The 18954-nt window shown below is 48.3% G+C and overlaps 1 protein-coding gene across 1 annotated transcript in view; it reads right to left on the bottom strand.

Annotated features, from left to right (window-relative positions):
- PRPF6 (pre-mRNA processing factor 6) overlaps positions 1 to 18954 on the bottom strand; it is a 47982-nt gene that overhangs the window by 18487 nt on the left and 10541 nt on the right. The window contains exons 7-11 of the mRNA XM_086702753.1: positions 11607 to 11701; positions 10993 to 11149; positions 9988 to 10150; positions 5367 to 5485; positions 4194 to 4412 (exon numbers count right to left, since the gene is read on the bottom strand). Coding sequence (XP_086558879.1) covers positions 4194 to 4412; positions 5367 to 5485; positions 9988 to 10150; positions 10993 to 11149; positions 11607 to 11701 — 753 coding nt within the window. The remainder of the gene's footprint in view (positions 1 to 4193; positions 4413 to 5366; positions 5486 to 9987; positions 10151 to 10992; positions 11150 to 11606; positions 11702 to 18954) is intronic.

Below are 18954 nucleotides of genomic sequence, written 5' to 3'. Positions count from 1 at the left end.
TCCACAGGGGGATTAGCCCTGAACTGTCCCAAACCCACTACTGCTGGGGTCCAACCTAGCAAAGCATTGAAGCAAGTCCAAAGGACCAAAGCACCAGCTGGTCCAGTAGGAAAGCCTAGAGGACGTACAGGAATGCAAAACTGCCCAGCACCCAGCAAGGGGAAATTCACGGTATCTGGCAACAAGTTGAACATTACCAGCCATGCAAAGAAATAAGAATATGCAACTTGTAACGAGAGGATTAACAAATCTATCAAAATTAATCCCAAATGGACAAAGACATCAGAGTTAGGAGACAAGGGCACTAAAACAGTCGTTATATTGAGTCTGTGTGTCCAAAATACCAGCACAAGGGTGTCTGGGTGGCTCTGCTGGTTGAGCGTCCAACTCTTGCTTTCAGCTCGGATCATGATCAAGCCCTGCACTGGGCTCTGCACTGAATGTGGAGCCTGCTTGGGATTCTCTCTCTCCCTCTCTGCCCCTCCTCCACTCGTATATACACTCTCTCTTAAAAAAAAAAAAAAAAGGTTGTACAGATGTGAAAGACATTTTTAAAAGACCAAAATTAAATTCACAGAAATGAAAACTACAAGATCTGAAGTGGAAAATCCCCTAGATGAGATAAACAGCAGATCAGATGTTACAGAAGAACAAACTTTGAGGACAAAGCCATACAAGTTATCCAAAACGAAATGGAAAGAAAAGAAGAAAAGTTCTTTAAAATATAACTAAGGCACCAATGAGCTACAGAGCTACCACCACACTCAACAGGAAAACCTAGATACTTCCCCCTAAGATCAGGAGGAAGACAAAGATGTTGGTTCTCCCCACTTCTAGTCAACATTTCACTAGAGGTTCTAATCAGGGCAATTAGACAAGAAATAAAAGGTATCCAGAAGGGGGAAAAAAAAAGAAGTAAAATTGTATAAGCAGATGGCATGATCTAGCATACCGAAAACCCTACAGAACCCATTAAATCTATTACAATTTAATAAATGATTTCAGCAAGGTCACACAAGCTCAATATTCAGAAGTCTACTGTATTTCTATACACAAATAATGAACCACCTGAAAATGACACGAAAATTCCACTTACAATAGCATCAAAAATAACAACATATTTGGAATAAAACAAAGTGCAATACTAGTACACTGACATTGCTGAAAAAGCTGAAGACCTAAATCAATGGAAAGACACCCCATGTTCATGGATCAGAAGACTTAATACTGTCAGGATGCCAACAGTCCCCAAGGCAATCTGCAGGTCCCATGACATCCCTATCAAAATCCCAGCTGGTCCAAGTTTCTTTTATTTTTTTTTAATTTTTTTTAATGTTTTTATTTATTTTTGAGAGAGAGAGAGACAGAGTATGAGCAGGGGAGGGGCAGAGAGAGAGGGAGACACAGAATCCGAAGCGGGCTCCAGGCTCCGAGCTGTCAGCACAGAGCCCGACACGGGGCTCGAACTCACGGACTGCGAGATCATGATCTGAGCTGAAGTCAGACGCTTAACCGACTGAGCCACCCAGGCGCCCCCCAAGTTTCTCTTTTGCAGGAACTGACAAGCTGATCCTAAAATTCATATGGAAACACAAAGAATCAAGCACACCTAAAATAATCTTGTAGACGACAAAGGACACTTTGTCACTTCCTGGTTTCAAAGCTTTCTACAAAGCTACAGCCATCCGAATACCACAGGGCGAGCATAAAGACATACAGTCCAAGGACTAGGACTGAGTGCAGAAATAAACTCTTACACCCATGACCACTGGCCATGCACGTGGAGAACGAAGTTAAAGCCTTCCCTCACACCACACCCAAAAACAAACTCAAATGGATCATAAATCTAAAGGTAAGCGCTGCAACAGGGGCACCTGGATGGCTCAGTCGGTTAAGCATCTGACTTCAGCTTAGGTCACAGCTGCTAAGTTTGAGCCCCACATCAGGCTCTGTGAGGAGAGTTCAGAGCCTGGAGTCTGCTTCAGATTCTGGGTCTCCCTCTCTCTCTGTCCCTCCCCCTCCCCCACTCACGTGCGCGCGCACGCTCTCTCAAAAATAAACAAACGTTAAAAAAAACTTAAGTCATTAATTGTTTTAAAAAGAAAGAGAAGATAATCTGTATGAAGAAACAAAGCTAAAGATGACAAATTCCTTATGGGAAATAACACACAAGAGAAGACAGAAAAGTTGTATCTTGAAAGTACTGCGGAACAAGATCGTCAACCTAAATTCTATACCAAGGGAAAACAGCTTTCAAAAACAGATCAAATACAGTTTCCAGACACGTAAAAACTGGAAGAATTTACATAAGAAACTGCTACAGCCCTTCAGGCAGAAGGAAGAAGACACAAGTTGGAAACGTGGGTCTCCATGGGTCTCCACAAAGGAAGGAGGCATCGAAAGTAACAACGTGGCTAAAAACACCAAGGAAATAAAGGGGCTGAATCTCAACGGTTGAATTTTAGAGGGACATGTGAGACCTTGCAGCCAGGATTTAAAAAAAAAAAAGAAAAAAAAAATGCCCAAACACAGAGAGGCCACATGGCATGACACCCACACAGGGCAGAGGTACTGATCAAGAGGAGATCCTGGGAATGGGGCGGCACCCCTCGAGGCCACCTCCTCAGGAGGGGAGAGGCCCCCGGGCGGACAACTGGAGCTATAAGCAGACCTGTGGCAGCAGGAACACAAGAAGGAAGAGGCGGGAGGCCTGAGGCCACCTTCCCACCTCCTAATGCCAAGGGCAGTAGGCGAAACAAGAGGGCCGCCTGCATAGGGCCCTTGGTGGGGAGCAGATGGTGGTCAAGAAGCACTCCCCGCCCCAGGCTGACTCCACTACAGGCCGGGCCCCCAGGAGACGGGGAGTCCTTGCCCACAGAGCTCACGTGGCGCAAGTGGAAGGCAGGAGAGGTCGCCCATCCTGGAAGCCGGGTCGGAAGATCTTCAGAGACTTCACCAGCCCCAGGCTTACTGTTCTCTTTAGATCGTATTATTTCTCCTCGAAAAGTGGTACTATTCACTAGTGTCCGTGTGCAGAAAGTTCTTCAGAGTATTCAACCCACAGGTGTCCTCAGGGTGTCAACTCTATAAATTTTTTTTTTTTTTCCAACGTTTATTTATTTTTGGGACAGAGAGAGACAGAGCATGAACGGGGGAGGGGCAGAGAGAGAGGGAGACACAGAATCGGAAACAGGCTCCAGGCTCTGAGCCATCAGCCCAGAGCCCGACGCGGGGCTTGAACTCACGGACTGTGAGATCGTGACCTGGCTGAAGTCGGACGCTTAACCGACTGCGCCACCCCGGCGCCCCGCCCAGAGGTGTTTTTAATTTTTTTTTTTTCAACGTTTATTTATTTTTGGGACAGAGAGAGACAGAGCATGAACGGAGGAGGGGCAGAGAGAGAGGGAGACGCAGAATCGGAAACAGGCTCCAGGCTCTGAGCCATCAGCCCAGAGCCTGACGCGGGGCTCGAACTCAGGGACCGCGAGATGGCGACCTGGTTGAAGTCGGACGCTTAACCGACTGCGCCACCCAGGCGCCCCTCAACTCTGTAAAAACTAAGGAAAAGCCACACATGCCTGCTTTCCTGCCAGCGTGACGACCCTCAGTTAGCATCCACCAGCCCCTACCCTATGAGAGACTCCAACGTGGTTTTTTTTTAAGTTTATTTATTTATTTTGAGAGAGAGAAAAAGCACATGCAAGCGGGAGAGGGGCAAGGTGGGGGGGGGGGAGAGGGGGAGAGGGGGAGAGAGAGAGAGAGAGAGAGAGAGAGAGAGAGAGAGAGAGAGAGAGAAAACCCCAAACAGGCTCCACACTTTCACCACAGAGCCCGAGGCAGGGCTTGAACTCACAAACCATGAGATCATGACCTAAGCAGAAACCAAGAGTCAGACCTTGGTTTGACTGACTAAGCCACCCAGGCACCCCCCAACATGCATTTTTATTTGTATTTATTTTTTTAATGTTTATTTATTTTTGAAAGAGAGAGAGAGCAGGGGAGGGGCAGAGAGAGAGGGGTTCAGAGGATCCGACACAGGCTCTAAGCTGTCAGCACAGAGCCCGACGCGGGGCTCGAACTCACGAACCATGAGATCATGACCTGAGCCACCTAGACGCCCCCCAACGTACATGTTTAAAGCAGACACCGAGACACAGCTGCTTATGGAGGAGAGTCCTACCTGCTGACCTCACCTGGATCCATTGTTCGCGGTTGATCTCCACACCGTTAGCCCGCAGCGAGGTGATGGCTCGGTCAATGATCTTCTCCACCATCTGCGTGTTGCCATTGGCTTCCTCCAGCTTGGCAGCCGTGATCCAGATGTGCCGGTCTGTAGGGATGTTCTCCCGGGCCTTATTTAAGACCTTGCGGGCATTTTCATAGGTCTCTAGCCTTGCCAGAGCAAGCCAGAGCTGTGGGGAGACAACACCAGCAAACAAGAGGACAGCATTCAGCGCAACCCGCCAGGTCAAACGTTGAGCCAACCTTAACAGGCCGCAGCACTTGCACAAACTTCTTTCTAACAGCTCTCAAGGATCCTTTAAACAGGGCCCATGAACGTATACAGCAACATTTTTCACCTGATCTGATTAACCGTGCAATTCTGCTTCTGACTTATTTAGTGACTCTGGTGAACACGAGAAGTCGACAGAGTCTCAGTCAAACGTTTCAAACACCAGTTAAATGTACACACTGTGCCCGACTCATTCCAGGTGTGGCACAGAAGATGAGCAGGACGCGACTGCGGACTTCACAAAGGACACCCGGCTGTTCAGCCTTCTGGGGTTCTCACATCCTGGCTGTTCATTCTGCAGCATTTCATCACCAAAGATGTGTAGGGCTCTATTTACTTTTACATAAATGAAGATTAATTTTGCTTGGAGAATTTCACAATACCCCTTAGGATAATTAAGGACATGTTGGATATCATAAAACCAACACTAAAAATCATTGCACAGAATGCTGTGAACCAGAATGTTTGAAACTAAAGAAACCCAACTAGTTTGAGGCAACGAACCTCTCATGCTGGGCTGAGAGAAAGACGCCATTAGTATTTTCTACCACCCTCCACTGTGCAGGTCCCACTTACAAACTCTGAGCTGAATGAGAAGGACAGGCCCTTGCAAAAGAGTGCTCACAACAGAATTCTCTGTAGGGGCCAGAGGCGAGCTAAGATTCCATTCTGCACTTCCATTAGGAGCACGAGTGACCACGGCCAGGCTGGCCATTCTGCCCAGCAGCCATGTTACGAGGTGGCCTCGTATGATTTCACCCTGCCTTACGGCCCCAGAAATCACAGCTCAATGCTCAGCCGATGCCACTTCCAGACGCTGCACTTGGACTCAGGCAGAGCCTGCCAGACTCACCTCCACGCTGGTGGGGCAGCACTCCACAGCTCGGCTGAGCATGATTCTAGCATCTTCAGGCTCTTCCAGTTCAACGGCCGCCTTCCACAAGCGAACCGAGTTTGGAACATGTTCAAGGGCTGAGAAAGGTCAGACAAGAAATCAGGTCATGGAAAAGCAGAAGCAGAAGCAGGATGCTTGTGTCACAAAGAGCGCTGCCACCAGCAGGGCCAAAAGATCCCTCCCTTGGTGGCCAGGATTGAGGAGCAGCCCTTTATGTGGGTCCTCTCGAGTCTGGGGCAGATACAGCCAAGCCCAGGGCAGAACATCTTCAATCACAAGCAAGGCCAGGACACAGCAAACAACTGAGGGAGGCACAGGGAGCTGTGTGCCATCTCTGCTCCCACTCAGGCCTGAAAACCAATGTTAAGAACCACAAGAAGGCAATCACCCACGTGTGAAGGGCTGGCCGGGCGGGTTGCAGGTGAGTGAGTGTGCAGAAATCGGAGGAAAGAGAAGTGGCCCTGGGATACACATCTCCCCAGGCTGGTGTGCATCTGAGGGCCAGCTGGGTGTGGGCTCCTTCTTGGCCCCTGAGGAGCGCTGTGCGCTGACACAGACAGACTGGTTCCGCAGCAGGTGGGCTCCTTTGGTGGCCCACGGCAGCCAGCATGTGGAGTGACATCAGAGAAGGGGGACGGACTCCCAGAAGAGGCTACAACTTTGTCCAGTCCAGAAACTTTCAAACCTCTGTTTACGCAACAGAACCCTTTCTTCATACACAATTTACCAAAAAGTCCAAATCAGAAGGCAGACCAACACAGAGCCCTGCAGCGTGCAGAGGGTGAGGCCAGGCTCTCCGGGAGGCCCCCGGCAGGGGTGGGCTGACGGAGAACAGCACAGCTCAGGTCACTAGCCAGGAAAGCACAGCACTTCTGAGGCAGCTCTCTGATTTCATCTGAAATCAGGGCACAGACTGGGGTCTTCTGGGGGCACCCGGATGAAGCCAGGTTTCATCACCAGCAGATGAACGGGCAGGCCTCCCTGCCCAATGGAGCTGAGCCTCCCTCACCAGCAGAAGCAATTGGCAGGCCTCCTCTTCAGGGGACGTGCCGCCCCCACCCAATCCACGGGGCTGTGTACCAGCGCCACGGAGCAGGACCACAGAGGGCCATTCGGAGTTCACGGAATCCCTCCCAAGGGTGGCTTGACGATGCCCACTGCTGAGCTGAGTCCCCTCACCCGGAACCATTCCCTAGCCAGCCCCTGGATTGGGACAACACCCTGGACCCATTCCACTGGGAGCGGCAGGGACTGGTTCTCTCTGGGTTGGAAGTGCCTTCCCTGACTACAGAGCCCTTCCAGCACCACACATCCACCGCGTACTCAAGAAACCGATTTCACAGAGAAAAACGTGCAGCAAAGGGCTCAGACTGTGGGATCCCTTGGCCTTACCACATCCCCATCATTTGCAGCAAAGGCCTAGCAGAACAATGGGACACTAGTGAGCATTTCGAACGTGGCTGGGAGAAACACCCCGAAGCAACAGGCTTCAATATCATGGGATGCAACCGCCTACACGGGTGCTTCTCACGCAGCCAAAACGCACAGGTCCAGGAAGAAGCAGTGACATCCGAGCAGCTCCCCAGACTACAGGTCACAACCCACTGGGAAAGCTTGGTTCCCACCTGTGAACTCTGCAGGAGGCCTCAGAGCCACGGCTCTACCACACTGAAAGATGAGCCCTCTGAGGCCAGTGCACCAGCCGGGGCTGGAGAGGGGAACTCTCACCCCCAAGGGGAGACTGAGTGGCACTGTGTACTGCGGAAGGACAACCCATGACCAGAGCCCAGAGAGTGCTAAGGCCTGGCTTAGGATTTCCACTTCCAAAGTTAGTTAATGGAAGCGTGGCAGCCCAAGAAAGCAAGACCGCTGAGGACCTAGCCACTTCAGGAGTTCACAGTTTGAGTCCCCGGTCCGGGAAAGGACCCTGACCAGGTAAGGTGCTAGCAGAGGGCACAAGCAGTGGAGGAAGAAAGTCCTACCCTCCAGCCAAGTGACCAGCCAGAAACACGAGGACACACAAGTACACCCCTGCAGGCACACGTTAGCTACTTTGCCCCTGCTTCCCTTCTCCGCATTATACTGCAGATCAGTGGAAGTAAACTTCATCATTCAGTCTCTAGCATCTGGAACTTTCCAGCGGGACTGAACTCACAGGGTCGTTACCTTCACCAAGAGATGGGTATGACGCCCAGGGCTGGTGTGTGTCCACTTTTTGGGAAGACAGTGGGAACTCCTCCACCGCTGTCTCGTCAGCAGCCCGGAGGACTAAAGCTAAAGCCAGCTGTTGCTAGCCGGTTCGGCTCTTGCCAGAGCTCTTCCCAGAGGCCAGCTACCATGTTGAGAGGCTGCAGCCAGCCGGTATACAAGGGGCAGCCTAGGTAGGAAAAGAGCAGTCTGGAATAGACATGCCCGCAAGCAGAAGACAGGATCACACAGAGGCCAACATGATCTCCAGCCATGGCCCTGCAGGGAGGACACTCAGGTGCTACCCCTCTGCTCACAGTGACCCGACAGTGACTGCCACTGGAGGCTGCCATGATTTATGCACCAAAATATACGGTTTCAGGGTAAAATAACTCCACTTTTATGACTGTATTAATCGCAGAGTAACATAGACCTTCACGTCTATCATAGTGAGCCGAGTTGACAGGAGGCTGCCAATAGCCTAGCCTCAGGCCCACATGTTGCCCTTATACAGACAAGGACACCAGCTCAAAGGTCTAATACCACGCTTAAGGTCACTCAGGTGTCAGACTAGCGTTCCAAGTTCAAATCCTCCCAACAACAGACTAAGCGGTCAGCTGCATTCAACTGAGACCCAGAGCTCCCACGCCAGCAACTAAGGGCTGGAGAGGTGTCCTAAGTCACTGATGGAAGTAGCTGTCACCTTGATTCTCACCAAGAGCTAACTGAAGCAGCACCCAGCTCTGCCCCAGGCATCTGAAAAAAGAATGCTGTTCTTGGAAATACTCTGAGGCCAGGGGCAGGCCAGGACCAAGAGCAGGGATTAGGGGCAGAGGCCAGCTTGGGGACTCCATGTTCTTTCTACCTTAGCACAGCTCTCTGAGAGAAGCAGAGGCAGGAGAGCCGTTGCTCTAGAGATCCAGCACAGCTTGGAAAAGCCATCAGTCAACACTGCTCTGCAGGCCCCACCTCCATGCCCGCTCCCCTCTCCAAATCTGAAGCCAGATGGAAATGAATCCAGGTAATGTGGTGGTGAAAAAGGAGTGGCCACAAAGACATTTTGAACATTCATCATGAGTTGTGGCAGGCGAGATTCAGTAGAGCTTTCCTAAATAAATAATGCTAATTACCCACAGTTTAATATGTTTGTCATTAAAGAACTAATTTTCTGGCTAAAAAAAGACAAGCCGATTTCTATAAACCAAGACAGGTGCTAACTTTCTGCTCCTGGCCTCATTTTAAAAGACTGGCTGAGCACTTAATGGGTCATAGGGCTGCAATCAAGAACCAGACCCAAGAGAGGAAAACACGCACGAACACACACAGGCACAAGGGGGACTCTGCCCCGCCTCAATCAAACACAGAGAACAAACAGTCAGAAACTGTGTGAGAACACTCGCATGGCCTGAGGTCACACACCTCTTAACATCTCATTCAAACACCCACCTTAAAAACAAGCGCTGGGAACCTCTCACCGAACACTGCCCTCAATTCTACAAAACATACCTCGTTTTCCCCACACCACCAATTCAAGTAGAGTTATGCTACTGACACAGGTTTACTCCGGACCAGCCCTCTCATGCGCATCTGCTCTGGAACAGAGACCAGAAGCAGCATCCACTTCACAGGCTGTGCAGGGAGAAACGCGGCTCTTAACGCGAGCTCTGCAACAACGACAGTTCACCACACAGGCTCCATCTGGGCAGTGACTCCTGGGTGGGGACAGCCTCCTCGCCATACAAACCATTCACTGTGACAGGAGCCGATGGCACATGCCACTCTGCTTGAAGCACCAGGCGAGAAGACAGGTGCTATCCCGTGACCTAGCAAGGGTTTCAGGAGACGGGAAGGACCCCATTAACACACAGCTCTGCTGTGACCACCCAGTTGGTCCAGCCTTAAAACCATGACACGCTACCTGCCACAGCGTCAGGTTCCTGACAGTGGAGAAGACGGGCACCCCAAAGCCCGCCCTGGGCTGGCCCGGCTTGCCCCCCACAGACACCACCACATCAAGCCCCAAGAAGCAGGTTCCGAATGAGCACTGTTCTTACAGATGGCAAAACCTGGGCCACAGCGTGACTGCTTACCGTGCTCGAGGTCACACAACGGGAAAAGGCAGGTGTGGGATATAAACCCGAGTGCCTCATCCAGAGTGGAAACTACCCCCCGATCCAAGAGGGTCCAAGAGCAGAGGCAACCCAGCCCAGAAAAAGGCCTGAAAACATCACCCATTCCCTAACCGTTTCCACCAAAAGCCTGAGCAAAGCAGTGAAGAGTCTGCTCTCCGAGTGAGAACACGGGCACCAGGAGTGGAGAAGGTGGCGCCTGCCTCACGTGGGTCACAGCCCCAGATGCATCCGCTGGTGATGGCAGCCCCAGGGAGGCTCACCTTTGCGAAGAACCCGCTTCTTGGCGCGAATGTCTGTTTCCAGCTCTGCTGCTCTGATGTAAATCCTGACAGACTGAGGGAGGTGACGGACAGCTTGGGCCACCACAGCTTTGGCTGTGTCCCCAGGCTGCAGCCTGGCTGCTTCTAGCCAGACATCTTCACTCTGTGAGGCAAAACAAAACAACAGAAGTGTCCGTGCAGGCAGTAAGCTGAGGCAGAGCAGCAGGCGACCCCAAAAGCCTCAGGAACAGGAGGGGCTGGGCTCATCAGACCCATGGCCCCAGGTTTTACAATCAAACCTAAGTCCGTGAGCTTGGTCTCAAACACGCCTGCACCGGGGGCCCTGTAATGCCAATGCTTGGGAATGTCGCTACAGCACCTCTGTGTCCAAGTCGGGGAAACACACAACACTACGAGAGACGAACAGTCTGCCCTTTGGGATGATGAGTCAATCGACAGACGAAATGGAGACGTATCAGCATGTGGCTGTGGGATTGCCTGGGAAGTTCTAATTTATGCCTGATGTCCTGTGTTAAGGGTTCAGAGAGGGTATCTTTCACTGCCAAGGGCACCCCATCTGCACAATAAATGTATGGTGCGTTAGAGGGTCTCAAAGGACTTTTTAAAGCTTGTCTAGTCTCCCCACCTCTCAAAAAAGTACTGGAATAGTCTCCTAAGAGTGAGAATTAATCTTTATGCCTCTTATATTAGGTGGGGTGGAAAAGCTGACCAATTTAGCTGTCTGGTTAAGGTTATCCTGCCATTAAACTAACCGTAGATGAGCCTTAAACTCTAAGTGAAAATAAGCAGGAAAAAGCCCTTTCACACTTTTTGCCTCCTCCCCCTGGTCTGTCCAGCTGTGTGGAGTCTCGACACCAAGAGGCAGGCAGGTTCATTCTACCTCAAGTCTACCTCTCACAGACGCCCCGCGTGCTACAGACACTGAGGGTCCCTCCGCGGCTGGCATCGTGCAGCCTTCCAGGAAAACCCTAACCCGAGCCTTACCTTGGGGCACATCTCCGTCCCCTTCATGATGAGGTTTCGTGCTACTTGCAGCTTCCCGGTGACTTCTTCCAGGCGGGCGGATGCAATCCAGGCTGGTGGGTGGTGAGGGTTTGTCTCCCGCACAGACTTGAGGAGCAGCCGTGCCTTCTTGATGTCACTGCAAGGGTCAGAAGGCACACAGGGTCAGGCTGAGGGGATGCCCAGGCCCAGAACGAAGACGCCAGTGCAGGGACTGTCAAATCTGATGTCCCAAGGGGCAAAACCCGCTCAAAGCTCTGACCAGCACCCTTCTGAGACGGCTGCGGGGCACCCGTGCAAACAGGCTGTTAAGACCTCTCCAGGCGCCGGGCAGGCGCTGAGCTTGAGGGTCCTCGTGTGGGACACAGTTAGCAAGGTGCCTTCTAGTTCAGCATGCCCACCAATTTTGAATATTATTTGTAATATATTTCATATCCACAACATACTTAACCGTACAGATAAAAATCAACCTATCTCACCACATGTTTTTTAGAACGTCCACGTCCTATTTTGGCTGTATACTTTTCAAATAAAATCTAAAACACTCTAGGCAACCTGAGTCCCACTCCTTCCCACCAGTTCCACAGAGCACTCACTTGATGTCCCCTCCGTGGGTCGGAATCATGGAGTTTAAATCCGTCAGATAGCCTTTGGGGTCAACCACAGTCTGCCCACTCACTGAGTCAGACACCTGCAAGGCAGGACAAGTCAAACAGGAACTGGAGGGGAGTCAAAGACGCCAAAACAAAGTACCCAGAAGCCCCAGGACCCCTCCCACAATCCTGACCACCAGTGAATATGGACACTATAAAGGTAGAAAAACAACACTAACTCAAAACAACAGTTTGTGATGATCACACACATATATATATAAAACAGAGTTGTAAAAAAAAAAAAAAATCATAAAAGCCCCATGGGGAAAAAAACGTAGCTAAACATAAGGTCTACCTATGAATGAGTAAAACCTAGAAATTATAAAGTAAAAAGATTATTTCAATAACTTTCTTTAAATTAGCAAATAGCAGTTCATTATACAATTCTCTCTGTGAACCTTAAAATTACCCTGATAAACAGTAACCACAACAACAACAACAAAGAAATGTGGACAGAGGGTCCTAAGTGAATTCAGCAAGACAAGAGAAAGAGGAAAGTGGTCTAGACTGGAATGGAAAAGATAAGGCTCTGTTTGCAGATGACTGTGTATGTAGAAAATCCAAAGAATCAACATAAAAATTCCCAGACCTAATAAGCAATTATAGCAAGGGTGTAGGATACAAGGTTGCATACAAAAGTCCATCACTTTCCCATATATCAGCAGTGAACAAAAGGAATCTGAAATTAAAAACAAAGTATCGGGTGCCTGGGTGGCTCAGTCTATTAAGCTTCTGACTTTGGCTCTCATGGTTCCTGAGCTCGAGCCCTGCTTGGGTGAGCACGAGCCTCGCTTCAGGTGAGCCCCACTTCTCTCTCTTTCTCTCTCTCTTTCTCTCTGCCCGTCACTCACTTGTGCCCTCTCTCTCTCTCAAAAAAAAAAAAATGCTAAAAATAATTTTTTTTTAATTCTAAAAAAACAAAATAAAAAAGTATCATCTACTCTCCATGTTCCTGAAAAAAAGACTTAATATCATTAAGATATCAGTTCTCCCACCTTGATCTATAGATTCAATGCAATCCCAATCAAAATCCCAACCAGTTATTCCATGGGTATCAACACATTGATTCTAATGCTTATGTAGAAAGACGAAGGCCTGCAGTGGCCGACACAATATTGAAGCAGAAGAAAGAGGTCAGAGGGCTGATACTACCCAACTTTCAGACTCACTGCAAAGCCACAGTAACCAAGAAAGTGTGTACTGTCGAAAACATGGACAAATGGATCAGTGGTAGAGAACAGGGCCCAGGGGGCTAGTTCAGTCCGTAGAGCATGGGACTCTTGATCTCAGGGCTGTTGAGTTCAAGCCACATGTCGGGTGTGGAGCTTACTTTGGGGCGGGGGTGGGGGGCGAGCACAGAGCCCAGAAATACAGTCAACTGATCTTTGACAGAGGAGCAAAGGCAACATAATGGAGCAAGAACAGTCTCCTCAACAAATGGCACTAAACCCACTGGACATCCACATGCAAAGAAATGAATCTAGACATAGACTCTATACCCCTCACAAAAATTAATTCAAAATGGAATACAAACCTAAATATAAAACACGAAACTATAAAACTCTTACATGGTAGCATAGGAAAAAATGTAGATGATCTGGGGCTTGGTGAGGACTTTTTAGACACAACACCAAAGGCACCATCCATGAAAGAACTGATAAATTAGACTTCCTTATATTAAAAAATTTCTGTCTGTGAAAGGCATTGTCTGGCACAAAAACAGACACTCAGATCAATGGAACAGAATAAAGAACCCAGAAATGGACCCACAAACGTATGGCCAACTGATCTTTGACAAAGCAGGAAAGAATATCCCATGGAATAAAGACAGTCTCTTCAGCAAGTGGTGCTGGGAAAACTGGACAGCGACATGCAGAAGAATGAACCTGGACCGCTTTCTTACACCAGACACAAAACTAAACTCTAAATGGATGAAAGACCTAAGTGAAGCCATCAGAATCCTCAAGGAGAAAGCAGGCAAAAACCTCTTTGATCTTGGCTGCAGCAACTTCTTACTCAACACGTCTCTGGAGGCAAGGGAAACAAAAGCAAAAATGAACTACTGGGACCTCATCAAAATGAAAAGCTTCTGCACAGCGAAGGAAACAATCAGCAAAACTAAATGGCAACCGAAGGAATGGGAGAAGATATTTGCAAATGACATATCAGATAAAGAGTTAGTATCCAAAATCTATAAAGAACTTATCAAACTCAACACCCAAAACACAAATAATCCAGTGGAGAAATGGGCAAAAGACATGAACAGACACTTCTCCAAAGAAGACATCCAGATGGCCAACAGACACATGAGAAGGTGCTCAACGTCATTTATCATCAGGGAAATACAAATCAAAACCACAATGAGATACCACCTCACCCCTGTCAGAACGACTAACGTTAACAACTCAGGTAACAACAGATGTCGGTGAGGATGTGGAGAAAGGGGATCTCTCTTGCACTGCTGGTGGGAATGCAAGCTGGTGCAGCCACTCTGGAAAACAGTGTGGCGGTTCCTCAAATAAAAAACAGAACTACCCTACGACCCAACAATTGCACTACTAGGTATTTATCCAAGGGATACAGCTGTGCTATTTTGAAGGGACAATGCACCCTAATGTTTATAGCAGCACTATCGACAACAGCCCAAGTATGGAAAGAGCCCAAATGTCCATCAATGGATGAATGGATAAAGACATGGTGTATATATGCAATGGAGTATTACTCGGCAATCAAAAAGAATGAAATCTTGCCATTCGCAACTACGTGGATGGAACTGGAGGGTATTATGCTAAGCGAAATCAGTCAGAGAAAGACAAAAATCATATGACTTCACTCACATGAGGACTTTAAGAGAAAAAACAGATGAACATAAGGGAGGGAAACAAAAATAATATAGAAACAGGGAGGGGGACAAAACAGAAGAGACTCACAAATATGGAGAACAAACTGAGGGTTACTGGGGGGGGGGGGTGTGGGAGGGGGGATGGGCTAAATGGGTCAGGGGCACTAAGGAATCTACTCCTGAAATCATTGTTGCACTAGATGCTAACTTGGATGTAAATTTTAAAAATAAATTTAATAAAAAGGCATTGTCAAGGGAATAAAAAAACAAGCCGCAGACTGGGAACAAATACTCAAAAAGACAAATCTGATAAAGGACGTGTATCCAAAACATAGAAAGAACAATTGAAACTCAATAATCTGAAAAGAATCCAATTAAAAACTGGGCCAAAGACCCTAACAGACCCTTCACCAAAGATATACAGATGACAAATATAAATATGAAAAGATGCTCCACGTCATATGTCACCAGAGAAAAATGCAAATGAAAACAAGATACTGCTACACACCTCTTCGAACGAGCAATTTCCAGAACACTGACACCACACGCCGGTGAGGGTGTGGGGCGGCGGGAGCTCTCATGCGTTGCCGGCGGGCACGCCAAACGGTGCAGCCACTTTGGGAGACAGTTCGTTGGTCTCTTACAAAACTAAACATATTCTTACCATATAATCCAATAGTCACACTTTTTGGTATTTACCCAGAGTTAAAAAATTACACGTACACACACACAAAACTGCACACGAACGTTTACAGCAGCTTTATTCAAAACTGTCAAAACTGGGGCGCCTGGGTGGCTCAGTCGGTTAAGCGGCCGACTTCGGCTCAGGTCATGATCTCGCGGTCCCAGAGTTCGAGCCCCGCGTCGGGCTCTGTGCTGACAGCTCAGAGCCTGGAGCCTGCTTCAGATTCTGTGTCCCCCTCTCTCTGACCCTCCCCTGTTCATGCTGTGTCTCTCTCTGTCTCAAAAATAAACGTTAAAAAAAAATTAAAACAAAACAAAACAAAAAAAACTGCCAAAACTTAGACGCAACCAAGATGTCCTTCAGTAGATGATGGATGAAATAGATCCAGAAAACGAGCAGTGCTCAGTGACAGAAAGAAATGAGCTGTGAAGCCATGAAAGGACATAAAGAAGCACACTTGAAATTAATGTAACATTGTGTGTCAGCTACACTGCAATTAAAAGCATTTTTTAAAAAGAAATAGCCACTAAGCATGCAAAAAGATGCCAAATCTTATTACAATTAAAGCTAACGTGAGGGGTGCCTGGGTGGCTTGGTGGCTCAGTTGGTGAGATGCCCGACACTGGCTCAGGTCATGACCTCACATGAGTCAAGCCCCACATCAAGCTTGCTGCTGTCAGCGTAGAGCCCGCTTCAGATCTTCTGTCCCCCTCCCTCTGCCCCTCCCCCGTTTGTACTCTCCCAAAAATAAACAAAACATCAAAAAAATGTTTTTAAGCTAATGTGAATTAAAAAAAAAAACAACAGAAAGGACATGGAAGAAATTTAAATGCATGTTACTAACTGAAAGAAGCCAATCTGAGAAAGCTACGCACTGAATGGTTCCAATCATATGGCATTCTGGAAAAGGCAGAACTATGAAGACAGTAAAAAGTTCAGTGATTGCTAGAGGTGGAGAGGCAGGGAGGGACGAGCTGGCAGAGCTTATCAGGGGAATTTTTATATCTCTTAAAAGGCAGCGAACCTCTTTTTAGTGATATAATAACTGACCCTTGAACAACATGGCTGAATTACATGGGTCTACATGGATTTTCTTCAATACAGGATAATACTGTAAATGTATTTTCTCTTACGACTTTCTAAATAATGTTTTTTCTTGAGCTCCCTTTATTGCGAGGATACAGTTCATGATACATACAATGCAGAAAATAGGCGTTAATCAACAGTTAGTGATCAGTAAGGCTTCCAGTCCACAATAGGCTTTAGCAGTTAAGTTTCTGGGGAGTAAAAAGTTACACATGGATTTCCAATTGAGCAGGGAGTCACTGCCTCTAACCCTTGCGTTGTTCAAGAGTCAACCATGCAATGGTGGATACACGTTATTATATGTTTGTCCGAATCCATAAAATGCACAACACCAAGAGTGAACCCTAATACCAACTACAGGTTTGGATGATGATTTGTAAACGTAGGTTCATTAATTTTAAAGACTGGCCCACTCAGATGGGAATGCTGGCAATAGAAGAGGCTATGCACGTGTGGGGACAGAGGGCATATGGGAAATCTGTCTTTTTCTCGCAACTCTGGTGTGACTCTAAAACTGCTCTTGAAAAAAAACGGGCAGCTCGTCCTCGGTGCTGTCACTCCCCGGCATCGTGGCCGCCTTCAGACCTCAGGTGAAGCACAGCACCATCAGAAAGGGAACCAAGTTCCTCCAGCACCAGTCAGACCCATGTGTCGAATTAAACTCGACTGGCAGAAACCCAGAAGCACGGAAAATAGAGTGCACAGAAGGTTCAAGGGCCAGATCCTGATGGCCAGCACCGGTTACGGGAGCAACAAGAAAACAAAGCACACGCTCCCCAGTGGCTTCCGGAAGTTCCTCGTCCACGATGTCAAGGAGCTTGAAGCGTTGCTGACGTGCAACAGATCTTACTATGCAGAGACCGCTCACGGGGTCCCTCCAGGAACCACAAAACCGCTGTGGAAAGCGCAGCTCCGCCGGCCATGAGACTCACCAATCTCAAGCCAGGCTGTGCAGCAAACAAAATGAACAGACAGCTTATGTGCACGCTGTATTTGTGTCAATAAAACCATAACACCAAAAAAATGGGTAAAGGACTTGAGTAGACTTTGCTCCAAGGAAAAGACATGAAAAGACATTTCTCCACATGGAAAGACACTCAACATTCATCAGGGAAACACAAATGAAAACCACAGCGACGAGACAGTACTTCACACCTGTTACGACGGCTGTTACCAGGATATCCGAAAATAACAAATGTCCAGGATAGGGAGAAACTGCAACCCTTAGGCAGAGCTGCTCAAAGAAGTAAACAGAGAGTCACCACATGATCCACCAACCCACTTCTGGGTTTACACCCAAAGGAACTCGGAAGCAGGGACTCAAACGGCTACCCGCACACCCGTGTCCGCAGCAGCACGAGTCACAATGGCCGAAAGGTGGAAGCAACCCAAGCGTCTGTCGAAAGAACAGACGAAATGGGATCTATACATACACACGATGGAGTGTTTTTCAGCTTGAAAAAGAAAAGAGGTACCGACACACGCCACAGTCAGGAGGAGCCTTGAGAACATCACTCTAATGGAAATGAAGCCAGTCACAGAGGACAGATGCTGTGCGAATCCACTCACGTGAGGGTACGTGCAAGAGTCAAGTCAAATTCGTAGAGACAGAAAGAAAAGAAGTTAAGAGGGGCTGGAGGTGGAAACTGGGAAATCAGCATCGATGCGGACAGAGCTTCAGTTTGGGAAGATGAAGAAGTTCTGGAGTCGGGCGGCAGTGACAGTCACGTAACAACATGAACGCACTCAACACCACTGTCTGTACACTTAAGTACGGGGGCGCCTGGGGGGCTCAGTCGGTGAAGCGTCCGACTTCGGCTCAGGTCATGATCTCACAGTTTGTGGGCTCGAGTCCCACCTCGGGCTCTGTGCTGATGGCTCAGAGCCTGGAGCCTGCTTCGGATTCTGTGCCTCCCTCTCTCTCTGCCCCTCCCCTGCTCACTCTGTCTCTCTCTCCTTCAAAAATAAACGTTAAGAAAAATCATTAAAATGGTAAATTTTATCACATGTATTTTACCACAAAAAAGTTACCATAAAGGATTTTTAAGAAATTATTCTGTATTCCATAAAAAACCCTAGAAGAGAAACAACTCCTGAAGACGCGCACAACAGGAATGATGATTTACGTCAGAGCAGGGTCGAGACAAGAGGGAAACGGACAAAGCAGGCGCCAGAAGCAGCACTGACGGCACTGCTGGGACAGGAGACGCGCAGGAGAAGATGCAGCCAGGCCACCGGCAAGAACGGAAGCGAGACGGAGGCTGGCTGGCCGCAGGGGGCTTGCCTCTCCGGTCGGTGACAGTGACCACAGAGGCGATGCGTGCCCCGCCCTCAGCCAGCGCAGCAAGCCTCTGGTCGCAAAAGCTCTGCCTCTGCCGTGGGCTCTCAAATGCCGTGTGCTGGAGAGACGGCTTAGCACTTAGGTGAAAAAAACCCGCAAGTCCATTTTAAAGATACACAAACAAGCTCACCAAAGCGTGGTTTCTAACAGCAAAAAAATAATAATAATAATGAAACCCCACAAAGTCCCTCAAAGATTCAATCACGATACCCATTAACAGTGAACTACTTCCCAATTTATGAAGTATAGAGTAGGTACACATCCAGGAACATAAAAACGTGTAATTTTTTAGATTTGTACGCTGATCTGTATTATAAAATACTTCTCACCAGAAAAA

The sequence above is a fragment of the Puma concolor genome, chromosome A3 (genome assembly GCF_028749965.1).
Source record: "Puma concolor isolate L17-30 chromosome A3, mPumCon1.1.hap2, whole genome shotgun sequence".
NCBI lineage: Eukaryota > Metazoa > Chordata > Mammalia > Carnivora > Felidae > Puma > Puma concolor.
The sequence above is the reverse complement of the archived record's forward strand: the minus strand, read 5'-3'. Positions and strand labels throughout refer to the sequence as shown.